Source organism: Ursus americanus, chromosome 1 (assembly GCF_024610735.1).
Source record: "Ursus americanus isolate L20-20 chromosome 1, mUrsAme1.1.p, whole genome shotgun sequence".
NCBI lineage: Eukaryota > Metazoa > Chordata > Mammalia > Carnivora > Ursidae > Ursus > Ursus americanus.
Window position 1 is genome coordinate 104,517,538 of NC_142127.1, and position 25,097 is coordinate 104,542,634.

The 25,097-nt window shown below is 36.5% G+C and overlaps 1 protein-coding gene across 1 annotated transcript; it reads left to right on the plus strand.

Moving 5' to 3' along the window:
• The first annotated feature begins 2,321 nt into the window (after positions 1-2,321).
• RBM44 (RNA binding motif protein 44) lies at positions 2,322-20,982 on the plus strand. Its single transcript, XM_045794209.2, has 14 exons — positions 2,322-2,406; positions 4,940-6,549; positions 6,838-6,896; positions 8,063-8,239; positions 8,731-8,914; positions 9,009-9,031; positions 9,156-9,240; positions 11,601-11,715; positions 12,446-12,574; positions 14,880-14,959; positions 15,068-15,141; positions 17,383-17,671; positions 20,559-20,704; positions 20,834-20,982. The coding sequence occupies exons 1-14, from the start codon at positions 2,334-2,336 to the stop codon at positions 20,955-20,957; spliced, it is 3,168 nt and encodes a 1,055-aa protein (XP_045650165.2). The 5' UTR covers positions 2,322-2,333; the 3' UTR covers positions 20,958-20,982.
• Positions 20,983-25,097: the final 4,115 nt, after the last annotated feature.

Consider the following 25,097-nt stretch of genomic DNA (forward strand, 5'->3'; position numbering starts at 1 on the left):
TCTAGTATAAGCTCTTAAAGCTATGCATTTCTCTCTAAGCACTACAGATTTTGATATGTTGTATTTTCATAATCATTTAGTTTAAAATATTATTAAATTTCCATTGTGATATGTTTTTTTTTTTACCCATGAATTATTTACAAGTGCTCTGATAATTTCTAAATATTTGGAATATATGGGGCGCCTGGGTGGCTCAGTCAGTTAAACGTCTGACTCTTGATTTCAGCTCAGGTCATGTTCTCAGAGTTGTGAGATCGAGCCCTGTGCTGGGCATGGAGCCTGCTTGGAATTCTCTCTCTCCCTCCCGCTGTGCCCCTCCCCCACCTCTCTCTCCCCCACCAAAAAAAAAAAAAAAAATATTTGGGAAGTTACCCTTTTTATTAGAAAGGGTAGTCAGAAAACATACTCTCAAGCATATGGAAGATTCTGGCCATGATGTAGTAACAAATTGGATTTATCATGTTTCCACAAAACAACTTGAAAACTAGGCCACGTGTATGAAACAACTGTTTCCAGACACTGGACAATAGGCAGCAGGACTGTGATTTCTGAAGGAAAGAAAACGTATAACATCAGCCCTATGGTGGCCTGGCTTCCTACCTGGAACACATTTGCCAGGTCAATAGCTGCATACCAGCTACCGTGGGATGCGTTAGCTTGCTCAGTAATGAAACCACATTTGGTTGAGCAGCTGCAATTGGAATCACCACCTAGTTAAGCTTGTGGTAATCCACTGTCATCTCCCAAGATCCATCTCTCTTCTGCACAGGTCAAATATGAGAGTTGAATGGGGATGTGGGATTCACAACCCTTGCCTCTTTCAAGTCCTTGGTGATGGCACTAATCTCTGCAATCCCTTCAGGGAGGTGATATTGCTTTGATTTACTTTTTTTCTAGGTAGTGACGATTCCAATGCCTTTCTTTTGGCTTTTCCCACTGTAATTGCCCTCACTCAACAGGTCAGGGAACCATTGTGAGGATTCTGCCATCTGTTAATCTGTTATATCTCTTACAATAATGCATTCTGAAACTGGGAAAATAACCACAGGATGGGTCCAGGGACCAAGAGAACCTACAAAAAAATAGACCTGAGCTAAAATTGCATTGATCATCTGACCTCCGTAAGTTCTTACTGTATTGGAGGGCTGGGCCACAGTGACATTTTGGGTCTCCTAAAGTCGGTGTCAGTTCAGAGCCAGTAGTCTGATTATTTCCTTTTCCCCAATATACAGTTAGTTTGGTAAAAGGCTAACCTTTAGAGAAAAGCTAGGAGAAAGATTAATAGTTTTAATTTTTAGTAGTGTATTTTTAGGATCCTTCCTCAAGAGGACTCATCCTCCCCTTCATTTAAGGGGTTCTGGGTCTGTAAACTGGCACAAGTCTGGAAATTGACTGAGGGGCCAGAACTCTATTTTTATGATTCAGGTTAGAGTTTTGTTCACTTGACCTAGAACTCTCCTGCTTACACAGATCAAATAAGAAGTTAGTAGGCTTGATAGGAATTGATATAGGATAGATCTTTGATGGTCTTTTTAATTTTTTCTATGGTTGGTTCTCTGTTCAGCTTTTTCTGTGAGTTTCTTTAAAACTATTTTCCTAGAAAATTGCTGATTTGGGTTTTAGTAACTTTACCAAGTGGTACAACCATCACACCATAAATCAGCTTCAGAATATTTTAATCCCTCCAATAAGATCCCTTATACCCATTTACAGTTAACCCCTCTTCCCATACCCTACCTGAGGCAACCATTATTCTACTTTCTGTCTGTATAAATTTGCTTTTTTTTACATTCATTTAAATGGAATCATCAATATGTGATCTCTTGTCCGACTTCCTTCATTTAGCATAATGTTTTTGAGATTACTCCATGAGATTATATGTCTCAGTAGTTTGCTCCTTTTGTTGCTGAAAGATACTCCATTGTATGGATATGGATGTACTGTTTCATTGGGCTTTAATCGGTCTGTAATTTGTTTTGAAACCTTTCTGATCCAGGTTTGATATCAGTGGGTCACACTGTGGCCTTTAATACTCTGTTTTTTGGATTAAGACTCTTTTGGTGGCCTAATATATTGTTTGCCCTTTAATGTTCCTTGGAAATTTTTAAAGAATGTGCCATGTCTGTTTAAGTAATATAATCTATTACTTAGCTGTCAGTTCATGCTTTTACAAGTTATTCAAATGTTCTACCAGTTTTATCAGCCCTCTTATATTAGAATCTCTAATTGCCATTTTGTCAAATTCTTGATTTTCTAATAGTTTTTTAAATATAACGCCAAGTATGATAATAGTTTGCTATTTATTCCTCTTCTAGAGTGCACAACCTTGAGAGATGCAGGCTACCGCAGTAGTGGAGCAGACTTCTGGTAAAGGCTCCCACTATAATGGAGGAAACATCCAGAAAGGTGAGGGGCTTTATTCTAGGTGGAGAAAGGTACTAAATGTAATTGGGTTAGTTAGTTCCCCCTCCAGCGTTGCTCCTTTTTAATCCTTCCTCCGAGTAAGGTGGTAAGATTCAGTATGTTTTTAATTTAGCAAACTCACTCGGGTGATTTCTGGACAGGACCTCTTGGGTAAAATGGAAGATTTAGGAAAGAAAAGTGAGCCAGAAGAGAGGATTTCTATTTAGCCAGGCCCTCAGGGTGTTAAGTGGAAGGTGGGCAGGTTGGCCTCTGCTACCCAAGTTGTAGATGTTTTGTCTTCACAGAAATCTGAAATTTCTTTTTCTGTGGTAATGGTAGATGAGAAAACAAGAAATAAAAACAAAAGCATAAAAAGCAAGATGACTAAGTTTTGTGTGCTTATGAATATATATGGTTTTAACACACAAATAATTAGAATAAAATATAGAATACTTTTATAATCCTGTGGTAGAGAAGGCCAGAAAGACAAAACCCAGAAGTCAGGGAAGAAAAGACTGATCTGTTTAACTAATCTTAAAAAACATAGTATAAGATTTTACAGAAAGTTAAAAGATAAGCAATAAACTAGGAAAAAGTCTCTTGTATTATAAATATGAAAAACAATTAGTATCCAGAATACAACTAACTCCTATACAAATTCCTAAGAAAAACAAATAAACTTAAAAGTGAAGCTGACACTTCTAGCCTTCGCTCCAACCCCATATTTATAATAGTTTATCAGATACTCACATGCGGGTGTTTTATCACTGACCTCAAACTCCACTTGCTTGGAACTGGCCCCTCATTATCTCCTCCCTCCCACACCTTGCTTTCTCTCTATGCCTCTTTATAAAGTGCCTCTATCCTTCTAGCTCCAAATATTCCCATTCAACTATAATACCAAGTTGTAAACCTTAGCATTATCTCAAAATGATGTCCAAGTGGGTGGTAGCAAGTTGGTAGTCATGAAGTCAATTTAGCTAATTGCTATCAGCTTTTTAAAAATAAACAGACCAGAAAATACCAAAATACGTTGGACATAGAGTAGTAACTGTTTTGTAGGATTATTGTTTCACTTATATACATACATATGTGTGTGTATACTAGATCTTGATATAAACTGTGGTTCTGATTATGTTCTTAATCTCTCCCTCATCTCCCATTCCTAATCAACCACCAAGTCTTGTCAGTAGGTGCTTTTATACCAGTCCCATCTTCTCATCCCTCTTCTGTATTTAGTCTCTCTGCCTCAGTCTCCCCTTCAAGCCTTTATTCTCACTGTTGCCAGGGGTATCTAAACTTATTCTATTCACATGCCTACCCTTTTTTAAAATATTTTTTATTATATTATGTTAGTCACCATACAGTACATCCCTAGTTTTTGATGTAAAGTTCCATGATTCGTTACTTGCGTATAACACCCAGTGCACCATGCGATACGTGCCCTCCTTACTACCCATCACCAGCCTATCCCATCCCCCCTCCCCCCTCCCCTCTGAAGCCCTCAGCTACCCTTTTAAGAAGCTTTCAGTAGTTGTCTGTTGCTTTAGAATAAGAGCCATACTCCTTAGCACATCATAAAAGGCCTCTTTCTGTTCATAGCTCCTGTTATTTCCATAGAGGTGTTTCATTCCAAAGTGGCTTACAATTTCCTGAAAATGCCATGTTCTTTCATGTAGCTAAATTTCTATGTGCATGCTGTTTGATTTGCCTAAAATAACTATTTTGTTTCAAAAACACTTTTTAAATGTGAAGTTTCCTCTGAAGTTTACTTCTTCTTTCTTCTCAAGCATTTTCCTGCTTGTTAACACAACTCTGTCACTGTATTACATGTAAGTGTCCTTTTCTTATCTGTGACCCTGAGGAAAGCTATAAGTGTTTGGATGCAGTGCCAATGTCTTCTTTCCTTTGTTTCTGCAATGCCTAAGGCTGTCGTTAGGAGGCACCCAAAGATTACAGAGTGTCTGCCTTATAAATAGTAAACACTTTGCCATTGAAAGAATTCAAGAAGAATCTTGCTATTATCTTAGTCAACTGGGGTTACCATAACAAAATACCATAGACTGGGTGGCTTAAACAACATATACTTATTTTTTCACAGTTCTGGAGGCTAGAAGTCCAAATTAGGGTGCCAGCATGGTCAGGTTCTGATAAGGGCTCTCTTCCTGGCTACCTTCTTGCAGTGTCCTCACATGGTGGAAAGAAAGAGCAAGCTCTCTGGAATTTACCCCATCTTGAGGCACTTATCCCATCCTGAAGACCCCATCCACATGACCTTATCTAGCCCTGATTTCCTTCCAAAGGCCCCGTCTCCAGTTATTGTCACACTGGGAGTTAAGGCTTCGACAGATATATAGATTTATAGGGGGACAAAATTTAGTCTATAGCAGCAACCATAAGCATTATTTGTCGTGGTGATGTAAGAAGTATTCCTATATTGGGAAGAGCTTTGATCAGAGCATACCTAAGGTCTTTTCTAGTGTTTAGCTTCTATAATGTTAATGATGCCAACATTTTCTTCTTTTTTTTAAATCAGATGTCCCTTCTAATCCTAAGAAAGAAGATTTGTTATTATCTTTCAATGGTTGTAACAAAGCCAAATTGGCTTTTCGTGATGATGACTGGGATTCCTTGGCACTGGAACAAAGAGCTAATGACAAAGAAGTCAGCAGTACTGACCAAATGGATTTATTGGAGCTGTGTTATACCGGGAGTCCAGATACTAACAGGGAGAGCACTCACTCTCAGTCTAGTGAGTTTGAGGACAGTATTGACTGTGCTTTCTTGAATGAAACATACTCTGTACATTATTCAGAGTCAAAACTAAAGAATGAAAGTCTCATTCATTTAAGTTCAGAATTAGATTCTGAAATGCAGAAAGGAGAAGGGATGTTTTTTGATATTTTGGAATATCAAGGTACTAAGATTATTGGCTTGGAAAGAACCTGTAAGATTTCGGGTGATGATTATAAAGAAACTGCTGAAGATGTACAAAAGCACGATATGGATGAAGACTCACAGCAGGACTATCACAGTGCGGAAGAGCAAGAATACATAAGTACCCATTTATCTTTTGACCAAACGAAAACATGGAACGTACCTAACCTGGAAGTTGTTGCATTGAGAAACTCGGGTTATGAAGTTGCATGTCCTAGCAGTCTAGAAGGTAATCATGTTAAATTGGAAAGTAATTGTAGCATCTCTTTAGATTCCATTGATGTTTATGGGCAAGAAGATGCACCTCGTGTCTCCAAGTTTCAGAATTCCATTGTGTTAAGAGAATATCATGAACCAAAGCATGAACTGTGTACGGAACAAGAGACGAGTTTACTGTACCACACAGTCTTTGATGAAGTTGTACTAGAGAGTAGTCTGCTTGAGAACCAGGACTCTCAATCTAAGAGTGGGTTCTTGAACCCTCAAAAAACATTAAAAACTAAAACGTATACTGGCAAAATGAAATGTCAAATAATTGAAAGTAAAGATTTTTGCAGGAATGCAATTGTTGAGAAAAAAAAGTCACACCACCTTGAAAATCCTAGCACATCAGAAGACAAATCTTTACAGATGTTACTTCAACCCTGTAAAGATTGTCAAACGCCCTGGACCTCTATTTTTGATGATTCAGTAATTTCTGCCAGTGGATATTCACATTATAAAAGCCTACAGAATACCTCTAATCCAGCCTTAGATTTTTCTGTTACTCTCCAGAGGATTGCAGTTAAAGATAATCAGGCAGTAGAAGATGTCTCCCTGAAGGTTGCTAATGGCAGTACCACAAGTAAAACTTGCTTTCATGATACAGAAGGAGCACATCCCAAATTAGTAACAGATGCAGCAAACAGGCCAGTCGCAGTTAATCAGACAGTGGACGTTAGCACGGATTTTAGGGCTTGTTTCACAACCAGCAGGGCAACAAGTGCAAGATCCTCTGTAGCATCTACATCAAGCAACACAGAGATAACAATGATAAACAAAAAATGGCCTGGTGAATGGCCCAGTGAGAAACAGAGAAGCGTGGCTTGCAATACAGATTGGTCATGCAGTCAGGATGATGACAGTGCACCAGGGGCTGCGACAGAAGGATCATTGGGAAAATCTCTCTCTGTTGACAGCTCAAAACCTAATGGAAATTTCCTAAACAAGGTAAAGCCAATATGATTAATAATAAAATTTTATTTGACTTTATATAGAGGCCGTGTATGATAAAATGAATGGTTTGTTGAATTATGACGGGTTCCTAAGGCTTTTGTGAGAAAATGCTGGATGAGGGGAAAGGTGAATAGATTGCTACCAAACTCTGTCCTTTGATGGTAGCTATTGCCACCAAGTCAGTTAGAAACTGGATTTTACATTTTACCAGTTTGGAACTCCATATACAATATATGTTGTTTGTCATCTATTTCTATTTTCATTTTAAATCATGTTTTCCAGGATACCCTGGAATTAAGAAAAGCATCTGCTATCACAGACTTAAAGAAACATCCTGAAAGGTAAATCAAATGTATAAACCTGCAGCTACACATGGGGAAAAAATCAGAACAATAATTTGCTTTTTTTGTAGGATGTTTAACCATATGGAATAATAGCTAAAAGGGACTTTAAGAAATCATCTGCTTCAGCCATTAGCCTTCAAACAAATAAATATTAGGATAATGTATAACTTTAAAGCTTTTCACTTATTAAGATTCTATCTCAATAATTCCTTCAGAAACTCATGGCATCTTATCTTTGTTTATTCAACCCAGATCTATACTGATCTAATTATTCCATTTTCCTTCATTCAGTCCCCCAGTCAACCAAAACAAAATAGCACCTATGGAAAACTTCACATATTTGAAGAAGTAAATAGCTGCTTTCACTGGAGTATTTTAATCTTGATTTTATTTTTTTTAAATTTAATAATAATTTTTTATTATGTTAGTCACCATACAGTACATCCCTAGTTTTTTTGATGTAAAGTTCCATGATTCATTACTTGCGTACAACACCCAGTGCACCATGCAATACGTGCCCTCCTTAATACCCATCACCACCCTATCCCATTTCCCCACCCCCCTGCCCTCTGAAGCCCTCAGTTTGTTAATCTTGATTTTAATTCATTGTGTAATTTACTCTGCATCGGTAGAGAACCTGGGGTGAGAGTTCGGAGAGAAAAGGGCACGTCTCTGAGAAGCCAAATTAGTTTTCATGCTCTGAGTTCATTTACTTTTTCCTTCACTCATTCTTCATTCTCCTAATGAGTTTAATGTGGTGCTCACTTGCTGTCTCTCAAATAAATAAAATAAATATCTTTTAAAAAGAGAATACATTTAAGAACCATTTCCATCCAGAATTCTTATAACTTTAAAAAATGTTGATTTAGGTTGAAAATCTATTGATTGTGGATAAAGTTGATTCTGTACTTCAGAATCCTTTTTTGATTAAAAAAAAAAGTATAAATTGGAAACTTTTTTACTTCCTTGACTTCTAGAAAGAATATATTTACCTTTGACTTGACATCCTTATTTTCTGAAGATGTAATGTTTCCTACAGCCTTTCCATCTTAGTAGAAATTGATTTAAACTTGACAGAAAATTGTAATTTAAAATCTCTTTGAGGGGCATGTCATTAACAGAAATATTTGGAATCTTACCTAATCCAGTCTTTTATTTTAAAGGGAATGTCAGCTTTCTAAAGAGCCAGCGAAGAGTTTGCCATCAAAATGCTGTCAGAAAGTCATGCAGAGAGCCATCAAAGCAGAGTTGCACCTTTTAAATGTTCACTATCAGATGTGTCACCGCCACTGCACTGATATTTACAAACTCGTAGTGGAAAACAGGGCAGGAGTAAATAGGTGATTGTTAATTTTAAATCTGTATCTTCTTAGAAGGTTATTACAAGCTTTAAATTTATACAAGAAAATTTCTTCAATTTTTATTTTTGAAAGGCAAAGTGAGGGGTAGATTGTAACTGGCTTTGTTGGCTGGCCTGGGGGTAATGGACTTTAAAAAGTGATACATTTTAATTTCACGGGGATGCAGCAGGTATGTCGGGATGGTGAATCCAGTGAAAAGATAGATTGGGTGTTTCTTTATATATAAAGTCCAAGTATGGTTGAAGTCAGTAGCAGAGTTTTGCATGACATCCTGCCACATTCTCTCTAGCATATATACCGAGGGCTGCTTCTGCTACCCCTAGAAAAACGTCTTTTTGGTTTTCTTTTACTACATATTTAAAAGAAAAAATCTGTATAGATTTGTTAGAGTTAGAACTCAGCATATAATATAATACTGTTAAATGGATGACTTGTGCCTAAGGAGTTTTGTAAATTTGACTTTTGAACAGAAATGTATCAAGTAATTCTGCTAAAAAGGAATTAGGATCAGCACTACTGTCTGTTTTGGGAGACTTAAATATTAGATATGAGAGCTTGAAAGAAAAAATAAACAAGGGCATGCCTCTGGAAGAGCTGCCCCCGCTGTCCATGGAATCAAAATTATTATCGACCTTGTTTGCATTTGCTTCCACGGTATGTGTGTATGTTTTATAATTAAAATTTTGCTCTGTTTATACAGAATACATTTTAAACTAAAAGACTTTTCTTCCCTTTTCTCTCTTTCCAGCTAATGAAAGAAGAATCTCATGTGTAAGTTATGGTTTCATCTAATGTAGAATTCATTAGATCTTAACAATTGCTTAATTTGGTTAACTTGAAGTTTTCTGTTTTCAGAACATTGATAAGCTATTTAATGAAATGTTTGTCTGTTTAGCTTTTCAGGAGCAGATCCTGAACTAGATAATCAAAGTACACGTGATATTGACGTCTCTTCAAGCCTAAAAAAGACACTCTCTCAAGTGAGATTTTTAAAAAGTAGTTAATTGGTGTAAATCTGTAATTTTATGGCTTAAGCAAAGTAAACCATCATTTTCAGAAGTTCTCACATCTTTCTTTTCACTCAGCTGGCTTTGTGTACTACCACTTGAGGGATATAACTGATTAGAAGGAACATAACATCCTGATCAAACAGATGTCAGTGGTATCTTCCAGTAGGGTGATCCTCATACCAGGACACTGCTGAGCTTGAAAGGCAGTGACGTTAATGACATGACAGTGGGTATAAGCCTGAACTGTCTAAGGCAGCCATGACTTACGGCCACTGACACGCTGATGCAGTGTGCTTAAAACTTTTATCTGCATCTCATGAGGTAAAGTAATACCTCATTCATTTAGACAAGGCAAAAGCTTAATTCCTTCTTTACTGAAATGACAAAATTAGTTTTTAAATGCCTTTCATAGGTGTTCTTGATCTCTCTTATCCCCCTAAGGAATTTTGTGTCTGGTGACAGTCTGTGTAGGAGCACTGCAGATTGTGAAGTGGCATAGAAACACAGGCTCTGTTCCTTATGAAGTGAGGCAGTGCCGTAGAAAAGCTGAACTCTTGCTGTTTTCGGATTTTGGTCTTAACCCTGAGGTTATGCTATTTGGGTAGTCTTAAATAATAAGATGCATTTCAAAGCCAAAAGTAAAATAGTTTATTGAGTTACATACTTTTCTATTAACAAATGATTAAAAGTAATTTAGCAAATTATGTATTCCATCGTTTTACTTGGTTAAAAAAAAAAATCTCAGTTTTCCACAAAGATTTAACAGATCTAAAACCAGATTTTTATATCTTCACATTTCTTACATAATTTGCTAAAACACGTTCATTTAATGGTATGTAATGTTCTGGAGAATTTTTTTCATCATTGTAATGGTAACAATAATATAACCTGCTTATTTGGGGAGATCAATAAATTATTTTTAAAAATACAAGATACAGGGGCGCCTGGGTGGCTCAGTCGTTAAGTGTCTGCCTTCAGCTCAGGGCGTGATCCCAGCGTTCTGGGATCAAGCCCCGCATCAGGCTCCTCTGCTGGGAGGCTGCTTCTTCCTCTCCCACTCCCCCTGCTTGTGTTCCCTCTCTCGCTGGCTGTCTCTCTCTCTGTCAAATAAATAAATAAAATATTTTAAAAAAATAAATAAATAAAAATAAATAAAAATACAAGATACAGGTTTAACAATTTTTATATGATCTTAGTCTGGGCTATAAGACAATACCTATCATAAGTTAGGATGAAATTTTAGTACCTGTCTCATTAACTTAACAGGTTACGTGTGAAAACCAGTATAGTGTAGGATAGCGTTGCTAAATTTCAGCTACTCATGTACCATCTTCACAACTTTCCATAGCCGTGTATTACCTATAACACTACTTGCTTTGTATTTCTCTTTAAATGAGTTTCCTTTTTTTTTTTTTTAAGATTATTCATCTATTTTAGAGCGCACATGAGCAGAGGATGGGGAAGCAGAGAGGGAGAGGGAGAGAGAGAAACTCAAGCAGACTCCCTGCTGAGCGCGGAGCCCCACATGTGGCTCCGTCCCATGATCCTGAGATCATGACATGAGCCAAAATCAAGAGTCAGATGCTCAACTGATTGAGCCATTCAGGAGCCCCTGAATGATTCTCCTTTTTATTTATTTTTTATTTTTTTAATTGATTAATATTTCTTTTTTTTTAAGATTTTATTTATTTATTTGAGAGAAAGAGAGCGTGCATACATCCTTGAGAGAGAGAGCAGGAGTGGGGTGAGGGGCAGAGGGAGAAGCAGACGCCCCACTGAGCAGGGAGCCTGACATGGCACTCTATCCCAGGACTCTGGGATCATGACCTGAGCTGAAAGCCGACGCTAAACCAACTGAGCCATCCAGGCGCTCCTAAATGATTCTCCTTTTTAAATAAATTTATGTGTAAAAAGTAACTATTTACATATGGGAAAGAAATGTCACTTTTTATAAATAAAAGGTATATACAAGCACACTTTAAATGTACTACTGTTATCGTTAATGTGGAAAATATTTATATGTACATTTCTGAAAATCATCTCACATACTTCTTGTGTGCGTGCCACACTTTGCTAAATAATGGTAGTGTTGGCAGTCACTATACCCAGGCTGAGTTCAAATCCTTGTTCTTGGTAAGTGTGACCAATGACCAACATAAAGCAGCAAGTTGCTTACTTTCAGTTTGCTCACCTGTAGAAAATGACTTTGCTCTCACTGCCTTCATTGTCGTGAGGACTGAACAATGCTAGTGAGGAGTGCCTGCCCCATAATAACAGTGCAATAACTGTTAGTCTGTGTTTATTGTTGTTTTTATTATTTTAATCCTCAGATGTCCTCACTGTGTGACTATAGTCATCCCAAACAGGATGCACTACCCAAGGAAGATGGTGTAAAAAATGGTGACATAGATGTAGACTTTAGTCAGCTGAAACTTGATGACAAAGGTCAGTGTAAAGATGTAGTCCTGTGTCATTGCCCAAAAACAAATAGCAAAGTTAAAAATATTCCTAGTGCCCATTCATTAAATCAAAATAAACATTTTTAATTGACTGAATGGCATCATTCTGATTATGAACAATAAGTAAGTTCTTATTACATCTATTTAACATCTGTCAGGTTACTTAATATATTTGATAATGTCAAGTAATAATATAAATTTATTCTTCTGGCTCATACTTGCCAATCTGAAAATTCTTTCCTCTGTCCAGTTTGTATCTATGTAAGTTGTATTTTGTTTTTATTTTTGTCCTCTATGAGAAGAGATTATAATCATTCCAGAAAGATCATTTATTCAATTTTTAATGAAATAGAGCTGTAGTACTGATTAATCCCTTTTTAAAGATGTTTACTATTCTGTGTATAAAAATGTGTCTTGTCTTCATCAGTAAAGGATAATTTAAAAATCAGAAAAATAAGGCTTTTAATAAGCTAGGAATCAGTGTTCATTAAAAAAAAACTGGAAGCAGATCACTCAGAATAGTATTTTTTATTCAGAGACTAGCGAAAAAACCTTTCCCAAAGAATCTTTATGCTTGGTTTATACTTTGCTGATATTTATTTTTACATAAAACTAGTAATTGTCCTCATGCTGATTCATTCTGAGAAGATTTTTAGATAATTTCTCAGAGTTTAATATTATACATAACTCATATCTACTTCTGTTCAATTTGTCAGACTGCAAAAATTATCAAGAAGTAAGTGAAGACTGGTTTGATGCTAAAGAAAACCTGACAGGAGTTGACTTGTCAGGAATACAAGAAAATCAAATAGAAAAAGACAAAGGGGATCCAAAGTCTCCACAAGGTTGGTTCTTAACAATTTGCTAAGAAATCCTACTGTATCTCATTTTGTAACCATCTTCTGTGTTATTCTGGGAACTAAACTCTTTTAATATTTTATTGTTTGTGGCTTTCCTTTATAATTACAAAAAATGAGAAATTGGACATTTAGAGGTCAATTTTTCTAGAGAGTAAATCAGTTTAAAATGTTCATTTCTTTCAGAAACCCGCTTAAGCTTAAATCCCACATTTCTTTAGCAGTAGAGGTCCAAGTCCTTCCTGCCACTCCGGGCCAACACCGGTGCTCCTCCCGGGCACTCTCTTCCTCCGAACCCTCAGCAGATTTTGTCAGATTGGCATGAGGGATCGAAACTGTCTGCTTTCCCTTATTTCCCTGAAATAGATCAGCTTCATCTTTTGATAGTCTTTAATTGCTTATAGTAGTTGGAATTTCCTCTAGTATCTAGGATCATTGCCCTTCTATAATTGCTAAATATATGCTACCTTTTATTTTATTTCTGTATGCTTCCATGGATTTTTATTTTATATAGTAGCAATGGTTTTATTGGGCTTTTTTGCTTGTATAAATAATGCTTACCAAGATTTTTAAACAGGGGCGCCTGGGTGGCTCAGTCGGTGAAGCGTCTGCCTTTGGCCCAGGTCATGATCCCAGGGTCCTGGGATTGAGCCTCACATTGGGCTCCCCACTCAGCGGGGAGCCTGCTTCTCCCTCTGCCTCTCCCCCTGCTTGTGCTCTCACTCTCTCTGTCAAATAAAATCTTTAAAAAAAAAAAAAAGAGAGAGAAAGATTTTTAACAAAATATAAGAAAATTTAAATTACATGAAGTTTCTCCAATCTGCAGTAACCACTATGAATATTCTTTACCATTCATTTTTATGCATATATTTAATATGCATGTACAGTTTAAAATAAATGACATTATATCATCTAGTTTTATCATAAATACTTTTTTCCTTCCCTTGCATTATTTTTGTCCATATCACTTAGCACATACTGTGTACTTATCTTACTTGATCTATGGACTACCTTTCCACATCACATATTAGCTCAGTGAGGTTGGATTTCTTAATAGTTTGTTCACTACCCATCCCCAGTGACATGTACAGTGTTCTGCCCATGGGGTAGTTAGTCGTTCTGTTGTATTGAACAAGTGCCAGTTGAAGAGGATGAGTCGAATATATGTCTCCTAATACTATTCACTGGAGCTTCTTGCTCTCTCCATACCCCAGTGTAGAAGTATACAGATAAATAGTTTCACTCTCCTCTCTAAAACTGTACATTATAAACCAAAGAGATTACGCAAGCTAAAGGAAGTAAGTTAATGAGGAAGGTTGGGTTATTATTGTCTTGAGATGAAGGAGTCTGCTTGAATTCCAGCACCACCGCTTAACTAGATTCATGATCTGAACTCTGAAGACTTCAGCAGCCTCCTCTGGAAAATGGAAATGGATAACATTTGCTAGGTCACGGGGCGAAGTTGGGGCATCCTGCCTGCAGTGTGAGGGACACTCAGGTGGTGTTAGGCTATTATTATTGAGTGAAAAAAATAAAACTTGGAACTATCCCATTATTATATAAAAATATAAAACAAATAAATTAAAACTACTGTAGGAATTCATTGAACAGATGTTTATTGTGTATTCGTTTTGACAGTAGACTGGAAGAATCTCAATTCAGTGAATCCTGTTTGATTTTAGACCAAGTTCTCTTCAAAATGGAAACCATGAAAATGCATTCTGAAAATGGAAAAAACTGTATCTGTAATCCTAATATTTGTGGTTCCCAAAAAGTCCTATGTAAATCAAGTTGTTTATACCCCCCCCCTTTTTTCCTAATGTGCCATTACCACTAACAGGCTATATACCTGCTATTGATATTTTTCTGATTTCAAGGTTTTGTTAGTGTGATGTTTCTCCACAGGAATATACATAAGCCCTAGCCAGAATTAACATGGGGGCAGTTGGGGTCCTCTGCACATCCAGCTTCCTAGATAGCTCTTCTTGAACCAACGACAAATGAAAGACAACTTTCTTAGTGATGATGTAATTGATTATCCTGATTAGATGTTATTGACCCATTTTTGAGCTACAAGAGACTTAACATCAACAATCCAGCCTCTTTATTTTGAAGATGATATGTTTAAGGCCCTAAAATCTTAAAACTATACTCAAGGCTCTTGATCTTCAGACTAGTGCTGATATTCGGTAATAACTTTATAATAAGCTTTGTGATAATAAAAAATTTTTTTCACATTTCTTTTAAAATATTGAAACAATAATGGTCATATATTATGTTTCTCTACAAGCAGAAGTGAAGAATATTGAAACTTTACGAAAAGATAAAGGTTATTTGATACATGTTGGCGGTCTCTGCCCTTCAGTATCTGAGGTATGCCAGGACTTATTTTCTGAGTTTCTTTTGAAAATCTATTAATTGTTCATATTTTGATTATTTTTTATTTTTTCTACCTTTCACAAACTTTTATTTTTCTTTTAGGCTGATTTAAGATCTCATTTCCAGAAATATCAAGTTTCTGAAATTACAATTTATGATTCTTCTACTAATTATAGGTAGGTTTCCCAGATTCAGTAAGGTGCATTTACTGGGCGTGTGCTGTGTGCCAGGGGTTCTGTAGTAGACACCAGCCACAGTGGCGGTAAAGTCAAGGGCCATTTCCACAGAGCTTTGCCAGCCTGGTGGAGGGAGACACGTCGACAGATAGCTACATCACCAATGTGCCGTTCCTAATCAAATCTTCCATTATACTTTTTAATTTGCCATTAATGCTTATTGATTTTTGTGCACTTAATCCTGTTTCATTACCATTTTATAGGGGCAGTAGAGTGCATTAGTTAAGAAAATGGGCTCTATAGCGAGATGGCTTATGGCTTGGGTTCTGTTCCCAGTTGCATCAGTAGCTTGCTGAATAAATTTGGGCAAGTTAACCTTGCCATACCTCAGTCGCTTCATCTGTAAATGACGATAATAGTAGTACCTTCATCGCATTGCTATGAGACAATTATTAGTTAATAAGTAAAGCAATAGGAATATAACCTAGCATATAATAGGCACTCAGAAAATTGTACTTGGTTTTATTATTTTAAATTTTAATTACCTTTTAGTTGATGCTTTTGTTTTTTACATCATCTACATACAGTCATTTCTAATATGTATCATGCTACTTTCTGTTTTGTGACATTGTGAGAACCTTCAAAATGATCAAATAAAATGGTGATAGCTTAATGGAAATGCCTTAATTATTTTACCACTAACGGGGATAGCTGTTTATTTCAGATATAAAAGTCTTTGCCAATTAAGAAAGGATCCTATACGGGTGCCTGGATGGCTCAGTCAGTTGGGCATCCAACTCTTGATTTCGGCTCAGGTCATGAACTCAGGGCTGTGAGATCGAGCCTGTGTCAGGCTCTATGCTGGGCATGGAGCCTGCTTAAGAATCTCTCTCTCCCTCTCCCTCTGCCCCTTGCCCCAACCTGTGCTCTCTCTCAAAAAAAAAAAAAAAAAAAAGTAGTTGTTGAGTTTTGTCTTAAATGGAGTCACTTAAGAGCATGTGCTTTTTTATTTGACCTATTGATGTGTTGTTAATACATTCCACTAATTAAAGTAGTTTTGTAATCCTGGAAGTATTACTTGATGTGAGATATTCTTTTAGTATTTGTTGAATCCTTTTTTAAAAAATCTTTGTTTTTTATTACAGAAGTATTATACATTCCGTGTGGAAATTTAGAAAACACATTTTAAAAGAAAAATAGAAGAAATTATAACAATATATCCATAGTTCTGTCTTTTGAAAACAACTCCTTTTCAGATACAGTGTATGTCCTTCCATTGACACATCTAGGGCTGGTGATTTCAAAAGGATGACTCTTGGCTAACTTTCTCAATCCTATGGTTAAAATTCTGGTTAGATTTGCCAGCTTCTTTTTTGGTCCTCTTATTTTTCAGTGACAAGGTCCTAAGGACATTATCTTATATATTCTGTCAAATGTTTTTAAAATTTGCCTTTCACATTTAAAAAACCTTTGATCCACATTGAGGTTGTGTTTTGCGTATAGAGATTAATTTTACTTTTTTTAGAATGGATAACCAATTGTCCTAAGACTACTAATCTATGTAACTCTGCCATATAGCAACTTTGCAAATGTTTTACATTAAATTTTAATATAAAATTAGTAGAGAATTCATAAGAAATGCTGTCTTTTACTTCCCATCTTTGTTTCTTTTTTAAAGACTGTATTTATTTATGTAACAGAGAAAGTACAAGCAGGGGGAGCGGCAGGGGGAGGGAGAAGTGGGCCCCCAGCTGAGCAGGGAGCTGAATGCAACATGGGGCTCAATCCCAGGACCCTGGGATCATGACCTGAGCCAAAGGCATATGCTTCACTGACTAAGCCACCCAGGCGGCCCTAATTTGCTTTTCTTTTTTTTTTTTTTTTTTTAAGATTTTATTTATTTGAGGGAGAGAGAGCAGAAATGGGTGGGGACAGAAGGAGAAGGAGAAGCAGGCTCCTCACTGAGCAGGGAACCCCAAGCAGGGCTCGATCCCAGGACCCTGAAATTATGACCTGACCCAAAAGCAGATGCTTAACCAGCTGAGCCACCAGATGCCCCTAATTTCTTTTTATTTAGTTATTCTAAGTAAATATTCTTTCTAATCCCGAGGTAAGTATAGTAACCTTTTTATTTTTAAGGGCAGCTATTCTTGTAAAAGAGACGTATGTATCTAGTAGTTACAAAGTGAAGAGGTAATTTAGTAATTAACAATCTTTTGGTTTTCTGCTTTTATATGTTAGATATGCATCCCTTGCTTTCAAAAAAAACACTGATGCAAAGATGGCCATGAAAGAAATGAATGGGATAGAAATAAATGGAAAATCAGTGAATGTGCGGCTTGTTAAAACTCCTGGAGAATATACATCACCACTTTCCTACAAAAATGGAAATAAAGTTAGTTGGAGTAATTTGGAGAGAAGCACCAACAAAGAAATTAGCTCAGTCTCCTCTATTTCAAGATTGCCCAGAACTAGGCCGAGGCAGCTGGGATCTGAGCAAGACAGTGAGTTTTTTCCTTTTGACCAGAAGGTTAGTTTTCTTGACGGAGCCCTTCAGTGGTCTTTGTATGGGCTGTACTGCAGTAAGTCTTTTCGTAGAACAAATCACTCTAGAGTCAGGGAGCTTGAAGTGGGAATAAGAATGTTAATCTGTGTCCTTTCTAACCAGGGATCCACCCTGACCTGTTTTTTGTACAAGTCCAGGTGCTCTGGGGGGTGGGGGATGTAGATTTTTGTCGGTCTGGCTACAGACTATTTCTCTCCACCTTTATCTAGACTCTTTGCCAGTGCTTTGCAGTCTTTTGTCCCTATTCTCGGGTAGTATTCCTGTCTTAAGTAGTTAATTACTCTCTCATTATCCTTTGTCGCAGTTAATCTTGGCTCATAATCATTTTTTTTTTAAGATTTTATTTATTTATTTATTTGACAGAGAGAGACAGCCAGTGAGAGAGGGAACACAGGCAGGGGGAGTGGGAGAGGAAGAAGCAGGCTCCTAGTGGAGGAGCCTGATGTGGGGCTCGATCCCAGAACGCTGGGATCACGCCCTGAGCCGAAGGCAGACTCTTAACGACTGTGCTAGCCAGGCGCCCCAATCTTGGCTCATAATCATTAAAACTATAAAAACCCATCCCCCCACCCATCTTCCTTCTGGTAACCATCATTTTGTTCTCTGTAGTTAAGAGTCTGTTTCTTAGTTTGTCTGTCTCTCTCCCTTTTTCCCCCTTTGCTCATCTGTTTTGTTTCTTAAATTCCACATATGAGTGAAATCATATGGTATGTGTCTTTGACTGTCTTATTTCACTTAGCATACTACACCCTAGCTCTATTCATGTCATTGCAAATAACAAGATTCCATTCTTTTTTATGGCCGAGTAATATTCCATTGTGTATATATACCACATCTTCTTTTTCTATTCATCAATCCCAAAAAATGAGTAATCTGATTAAAAAATGAGAAGACACGAGTAGACATTTTTCCAAAGGAGATACACAGATGGCCAACAGACACATGAAAAGATGCCTAACATCACTTATCAGGGGAATGCAAATCAAAAACATGATGAAATACTACGTCACACATGTCAGAAGGGCTAAAATCAACAACACAAGAAACAGGGTGTGGCAAAAGGGGAACTCTCTTGCACTGTTGGTGGGAATGCAAACTGGTGCAGCCGTGGAAAACTGTGGAGGTTCCTCAAAAAGTTAAAAACAGAACTGCCTACCCTGCAATTCAGCAATCATACTACTGGGTATTTACCCAAAGAATACAAAAATACTAATTCAAAGGGATACATGGACCCCGATTTTTATAGCAGCATTATTTACAATAGCTAAATTATGGCACCCACCCAAGTGTCCATTGATTGACGAATTGTTGTTTATTTTATTACTGAATTTTGAGACTTTTTTTATGTTCTGAATACAAACCTTTTATAAGATATATATGTGATTTAGGGAATACTTTTTCCTACCTGTACTTAGTCTTTTCCTTCTTTTAATACTGTTTTAAAGGAGTTTTTAATTTTGATGAAATGCAATTTATCAATTTTTTTCTTTTTTAACTCGTGCTTTTAGTGTTGTATCTAGGAAATCTTTGCAAAACCCATGGTCACAAAGATTTTGAGTTTATTTTTATTTAATACATGAGGTATTATCACCTTTCTTTTCTCAGCTTCTCAAGATTTATTCATTACATTCATTTATTTAGAAAATATTTATTATCTACAATGAGAGGCAGAACCTGGCTCTGCTATCTGCTCATTATGTGACTGGACAAGTTACCTAATCTCTGTGTCTGAGCTTTGTTATCTTAAAATGGAAATAATCCTGCTTCACAAATGTGAGATTTAAATGACTTTCATACAGAAAAATCCTTAGAACAGTGCCAGGCACAGAAAATGCACTTGGTCAATAGTAGCTGTTACTGTTGTTGAGCAGTAATTTGGCTCTTTCTTGGGAATCTCATCCTTTCTGTGGTTTGAACTATCAAACTGTTGTATCCCAAACTTTATTTATTCAGCAGTTATTACATACCAATTGTATATATAAATATCCTAGGCACTGGGAAAGCAGCAAAGAACAAAACAGACCAAAAATATGGGTTCTTGTATAGCTTAAATCTAGTGAAGGGAGGCAATAAGCAATTAAGTAAAATAGATAATGTTCTGATGGGATAGAGTATTTTATGTATTTTGCCCTGTCTTTTCATCTAGACTTTATAAAGTCTCAGCTGTTCCTCTAGTTTGAGTTTTTAATGGGATATATAGTGCTTTCATACAATTTATAGCTTATTTGCATGGTTAATACTAATTAATCATTTTAATTTTGTCTGTTCGATTGGATTGTAAGATTCATAGGTGGAGGGGTTTCTATTTTACATGACTAGTTTTCCTTCCATAGTATGTGTTCCAATTCTGGACACATAGTCTGTGTTGATTACATATTTAGTAAATAAAATGTAGAATATTTATAATTACTATGTAAACCAGCGTTTCTCTGTCAGATTAGCTAAGAGAACTAAGCCTCCATGCCATAAGCCTAAGATATCCACTGTATGTAGTGAATTAACCTCTCTCCTGTGCACTGGGAATGAAACTAATTGTGTCCTGTCTTTGGGGAAATTGAGAAAATAGTTAACATCTCTGTTCTGTGGTTCAGATGAGGAATCCCAGTTGAGAAAGGCTGATTTAGACATAACTTCAAATATTTTGTCACTATTAGAAAACATGTGTGACTTTTTTTTTAATACATGGCTCTGAACACAGCTCAAGTAAATCTACTTGGTATAAATAATCCCAAATCAAAGTAAATTTCTTAGGAATTTTTATTTTACCATTTGTAATTAAAATTTTTTTAAATAAGCTGAATGTCTGTGTAATGGTCACTGATTTTAAGAAAACTTTAAAATGCTTATTTAGGGTGTCAAGAAGAATTGTAAGCAGATTGAATCTGCTAAATTATTACCTGATACACCTGTTCGGTTCATACCTCCAAATACATTGAATCTGCGTAGCTTTACCAAAATCATGAAGAGACTGGCTGAACTACATCCAGAAGTTCACAGGTAATGACTACAGTTCTATTTAAAATGGTTTTAATATTTTTATGTAAAAATATAGTGATAACTTACCCATATTTAGAATGTGTTACTTTGGAAAGGACAGATGCTTATGTGTGTTTTCCTTTTGCATAGAGACCATATTATAGATGCTCTTCAGGAAGTAAGATTAAATCATAAAGGTTTTCTGAATGGCTTATCTATTAATACTATTGTGGAAATGACTTCATCTGTCTTGAAAAATTCTGCTTCCAGTTAGGAGTAAAAGAAGCAACAAGAGGTAAATCAGCATATCTTTTATATTTAAATATTACTTACAATTTTTAAGCTATTTATTTTTTAAATAAAAATAGTATTAAATTTAAAGTAATAAAATAATGATATTATAAAATTAAAAAGCAAACATACTGTATTAACTATTAACGTAAAGCCAGTTACCCAGCGCTTAATTGCTCAAACAACATTCATCATCTCATAGCTTGCAGGTCAGTATTCAGGAGTGGCTTAGCTGGGTGGTTTTCACTTACGAACTCTCGCAGTGTTGCAGTCAAGATGTTGCTTGGGCTGCAGGTCATCGGGAGGCTTGACTGAGACTGGGCTGTTGGCCACATGGGCCTCTCTTTGGGGCTGCTTGAGTGTCTTTACATTGTGACAGCTGGCTTCCCTAGAGAGAGTAAGATGGAAGCTGCAATGTCTTTGTGACCTGGTCACACTATGGTTTCTATCACATTTTAGATGTGAGTCACTGTGTGCAAACCACACTCAAGGGGAAGGGAATTAAGCTCCCCCTCTTGAAGAAAAGTGTATCCAAGAATTTGTGTTTCTGTTTTAATTACATGCACAAACATGGGATTCTTTGTTATAAAGTAGTGAATGGGGATTTGTTTTCAGTTAGAGCTGTCTAGGTGATTAAAGCCAACTTGCTATAGAGAACAGCTAGAAAAGCTGAATAAATGTAAAGAATATCTGTTTAAACAAGGCACTGGGGAGCTATCCACGTAATCATGAATTAGTGGGCCAGGGTACAGAGATGAGTCTCAGAAAAATATGCCCAATGTTTGGGATCACGTTTCCCCTGGTATTATTTGCAGAGGGGTAGCTAGTTTAAGGGACCCTTCTGATAACATTGAAGCCAGAGAGATGGGGCCTTGGTGAACTCTCAACAATGGGTTGGAACCCCAGCAAGCTGTACTCTAGTAGTAACTATGAACCACAAATAGATAATTCTTCAGAGGAACTGTAACTCAGCTTCAGAATTTATTCCCTCAGTTAGAGTGAAATGATATGAGGTTATTTCTGACATGCACCCAGCAGAAATGAAGATAAGAATTCCCTGGAATAAAGTAATGTCATTTTAGGCTTCAAATTATTTCTACCAACAATTTTGCGCATACTAGTTATTTTGTAAGTAAGAGTGCACAATCCAAAATAACTAATAAATGAAATAAGGCCACATGAATGAAAACTACTAGATAATAAACACTAGATAACAGAAACCAGCCACAGGGACTCCAGATATTTAAGTTATCAGATACACTTAAAGAATATATGCTTTATGTCATAGACTGTTTGCAAAAATGGCCATGATTCCTCTCTTCCTGCATTCGTGACCCTTTGCAATGTCACTTTGAAGCTCCTTTCATCAAGATGTGGAATCTGTTTTCCCACCCACTTGAATCCAGACTAGCCTTTTGACTTACTTTGACAAGTTGTGCCATTTCCAAGCCTAGTCTTCCAGAAGACTTGATTACTCTGCTCTCTCTTGGAAATTTGCTGCAGCCACGTGAAAAAGCCCTAACAGTCTGTTAGAGGACAAAAGATTACATGAAGGCTAGCCAAGGCATTCCAGCCTATAGCCCGCTGCACCTAAACGTGACAGAATCTGGCAGAGATCAGGAGCCCCACCCCCACCCCACCCCCAGCTGGCAGCCGTCCATAGAGGCATGAGCAAGCCCAACCAAGATGCAAAAAATCCCTCACCTGAGTCCAGCGCATTGCTAAACCGGCAGAATTATAAACTTCAATAGATAGTCATTGTTTTAAGCTACTAAGTTTTGAAGGTGGCTTACTGCACAGCAAAAACTAAATGGTTCAGATGTATTATATTCAGGGTGACAAAAGACAAGATTGAGAATTTCAATATAGAACTGAAAATTTTTTAAAAATGAAAATTCCATTAATAAAAAAAGAACAATTTAAATTAATAACTCAATTAATAGGTTCTATAGCATATTAGACAAATAGTTGAAGTGAGAATTAAAAAGCTAGGTCCGAAAAAAAAAGAAAGGTCAGGGAAAAATAAAAGAAAGGTCAGAAGAAACTATGGAATGAAGCACAGAGAGAGAAAAGGATAGAAAACCTGAGAGAGAAGGTGAGGGAGAGATAGAGTGAGACAGTCTATGTATGCAAATGGGTTTTAACAAAAAGAAGGGAAAGAAAATAGAACAGACAAAATTTTTGAAGAAAAATGGCTGAAATATTTTTTAAATGATGAAAAACATCAAGCCATAAATTCAGTAACACTCTTTCAAATGCCAAGCAGGAAAAATAAAAGACATCATTATATCAGAGAAAAAAACAAAGCTCAAATCTATAAAACAGCCAGAGAAACAAGAATTTACTTCAAGAGTACAGCAATTAGATTGACATCTGATTCTTAACAAAAGCCGTCAAATAATTCTACAAACCTTGGGTTCTATACTCAAAAAAAGATCCTTCAGGAATAAATGTGAAATAAATATATCTTTACTCAAATAAAAACTAAGATAATTTGTTACTTAGAAGTCTCACTTAGAGTAAAGACAATACTAAAGAGTATTCTCTAGGAAGAAGGAAAGTGATTTTAGATGAAAGGTCAGAGATGCAGGAGAAGTGAAGATAAAAATGTGGTATGTATCAATTAGTATTGACTGTATAAAACAAGAATAGTGGTATTTTACAGGTCCCATAAAAATATATGACAATAGTAGCATCTAAGTTGAAAGGAGATTAGGTACTTACTCTTCTAAACACCTTGTAGGTTGGGAAAAGGGTAAAATGTACTATGTTGGGGGTCCCCAGTACTACCTCCCCCCAGGCTCAGTGATTCACTTGGAAAACTCACATGACTCAGTATATGGTGTACTCATGTCTGTGATTTATGACAACACAATAAAACAAAGCAAAATCAACAAAGGGAAAAGCCATACATGGTGCTGTCTAGAGAAGAACCAGGCATAGGCTTCCAAGAATCCTTTCCTAGTGGAGTCACTAAAGACCTGCTTGTTTCCTCCAGTAATGAGTATGACAAAACATATGAAATGTTGTATACCAAGAAAGCTCATTAGAGAATCAGTGCTCATATTTTTATTGGGGCCTGGTCACATAGGACCCACTGCTTAGCACATACCAAAGTTCCAGACTCTAAGAAGGAAAGCAGCTGTTTGGTATGAACCACATTGTTCATACAGTTTTGGTACAGTGAGCCACTCTTATCACTTCTGGGATTGGTGGAAACCCTTTCAAAATCCAAGTTCCTATATTCTAGCCAAGGGCCAACCTTGCAAGCAGGTCTTTGTAAGGAGAGCAGTCCCAATCCAGCTGTGTTAACTCTCCTTTTAAACATATACCAGTTGATACCAGACTTTGAGAGTAAGTAGAGGATGCATGTTGTAATCTTTGGGGTTATCACTAAAAGAACAATTTTTAAAAGCATACACAAAATGAAGTTGGAGCCTTACCTTATAACCATGTACAAAAACTAATTCAAAATGGATCAAAGACCTAAACATAAGAGCTAAAACTATAAAACTCTTAGAAGAAAACAGAGGAAAAGCTTCACAACACTGGATTTGGCAGTGACTTCTTGGATATGAAAAGATAAGTTAGACTTCATCACAATTAAAAATGTGCATAAAAGGATACTCTCAACAGAGGCAGCCCACAGAATGAGAGAAAGTACTTGTAAATAATTTATCTGATAAGGGCCACTATCCAAAATATATGAAGAATGTCTACAACTCAACAACGATTTTAAAAAAACATAATTTTCAAATGGGCAAAGGATTTGAACAGACATTCCTTCAAAGAAGGTATGCAAATGACCAATAAGCTCATGAAAATATGCTCATTATCACTAGTCATTAGGAAAGTGCTGTCAAGACCACAACGACACAGCACTTCACATCCATTAGGATGGCTATTACTAAAAAAACAAAAAACAAAAAACAAAAAAAAACCCACAAAAAACAACAAAAAAAACCCAAACAGAAATGACAAATGTTGGTGACGATGGGGAAAATTGGAAATTTTGTGCATTGCCGGTGGGAATAGTGCAGCCACTGTGGAAAATCGTATGACAGTTCCTCGAAACATTAAACATAAAATTACCATATGATCCAGCAATTCCACTTCTGGGTAA

What these genes read in the sequence shown, in the direction of transcription:
- RBM44 (XM_045794209.2), top strand. Translation starts at nt 2,334, where the DNA reads ATGCAGGCTACCGCAGTAGTGGAGCAGACTTCTGGTAAAGGCTCCCAC. An exon ending in TGGAGGAAACATCCAGAAAG is followed by an intron (nt 2,407 to 4,939) that starts GTGAGGGGCTTT and finishes TTTTTAAATCAG; the next exon opens with ATGTCCCTTCTAATCCTAAG. An exon ending in TCTGCCCTTCAGTATCTGAG is followed by an intron (nt 14,960 to 15,067) that starts GTATGCCAGGAC and finishes TTTTTCTTTTAG; the next exon opens with GCTGATTTAAGATCTCATTT.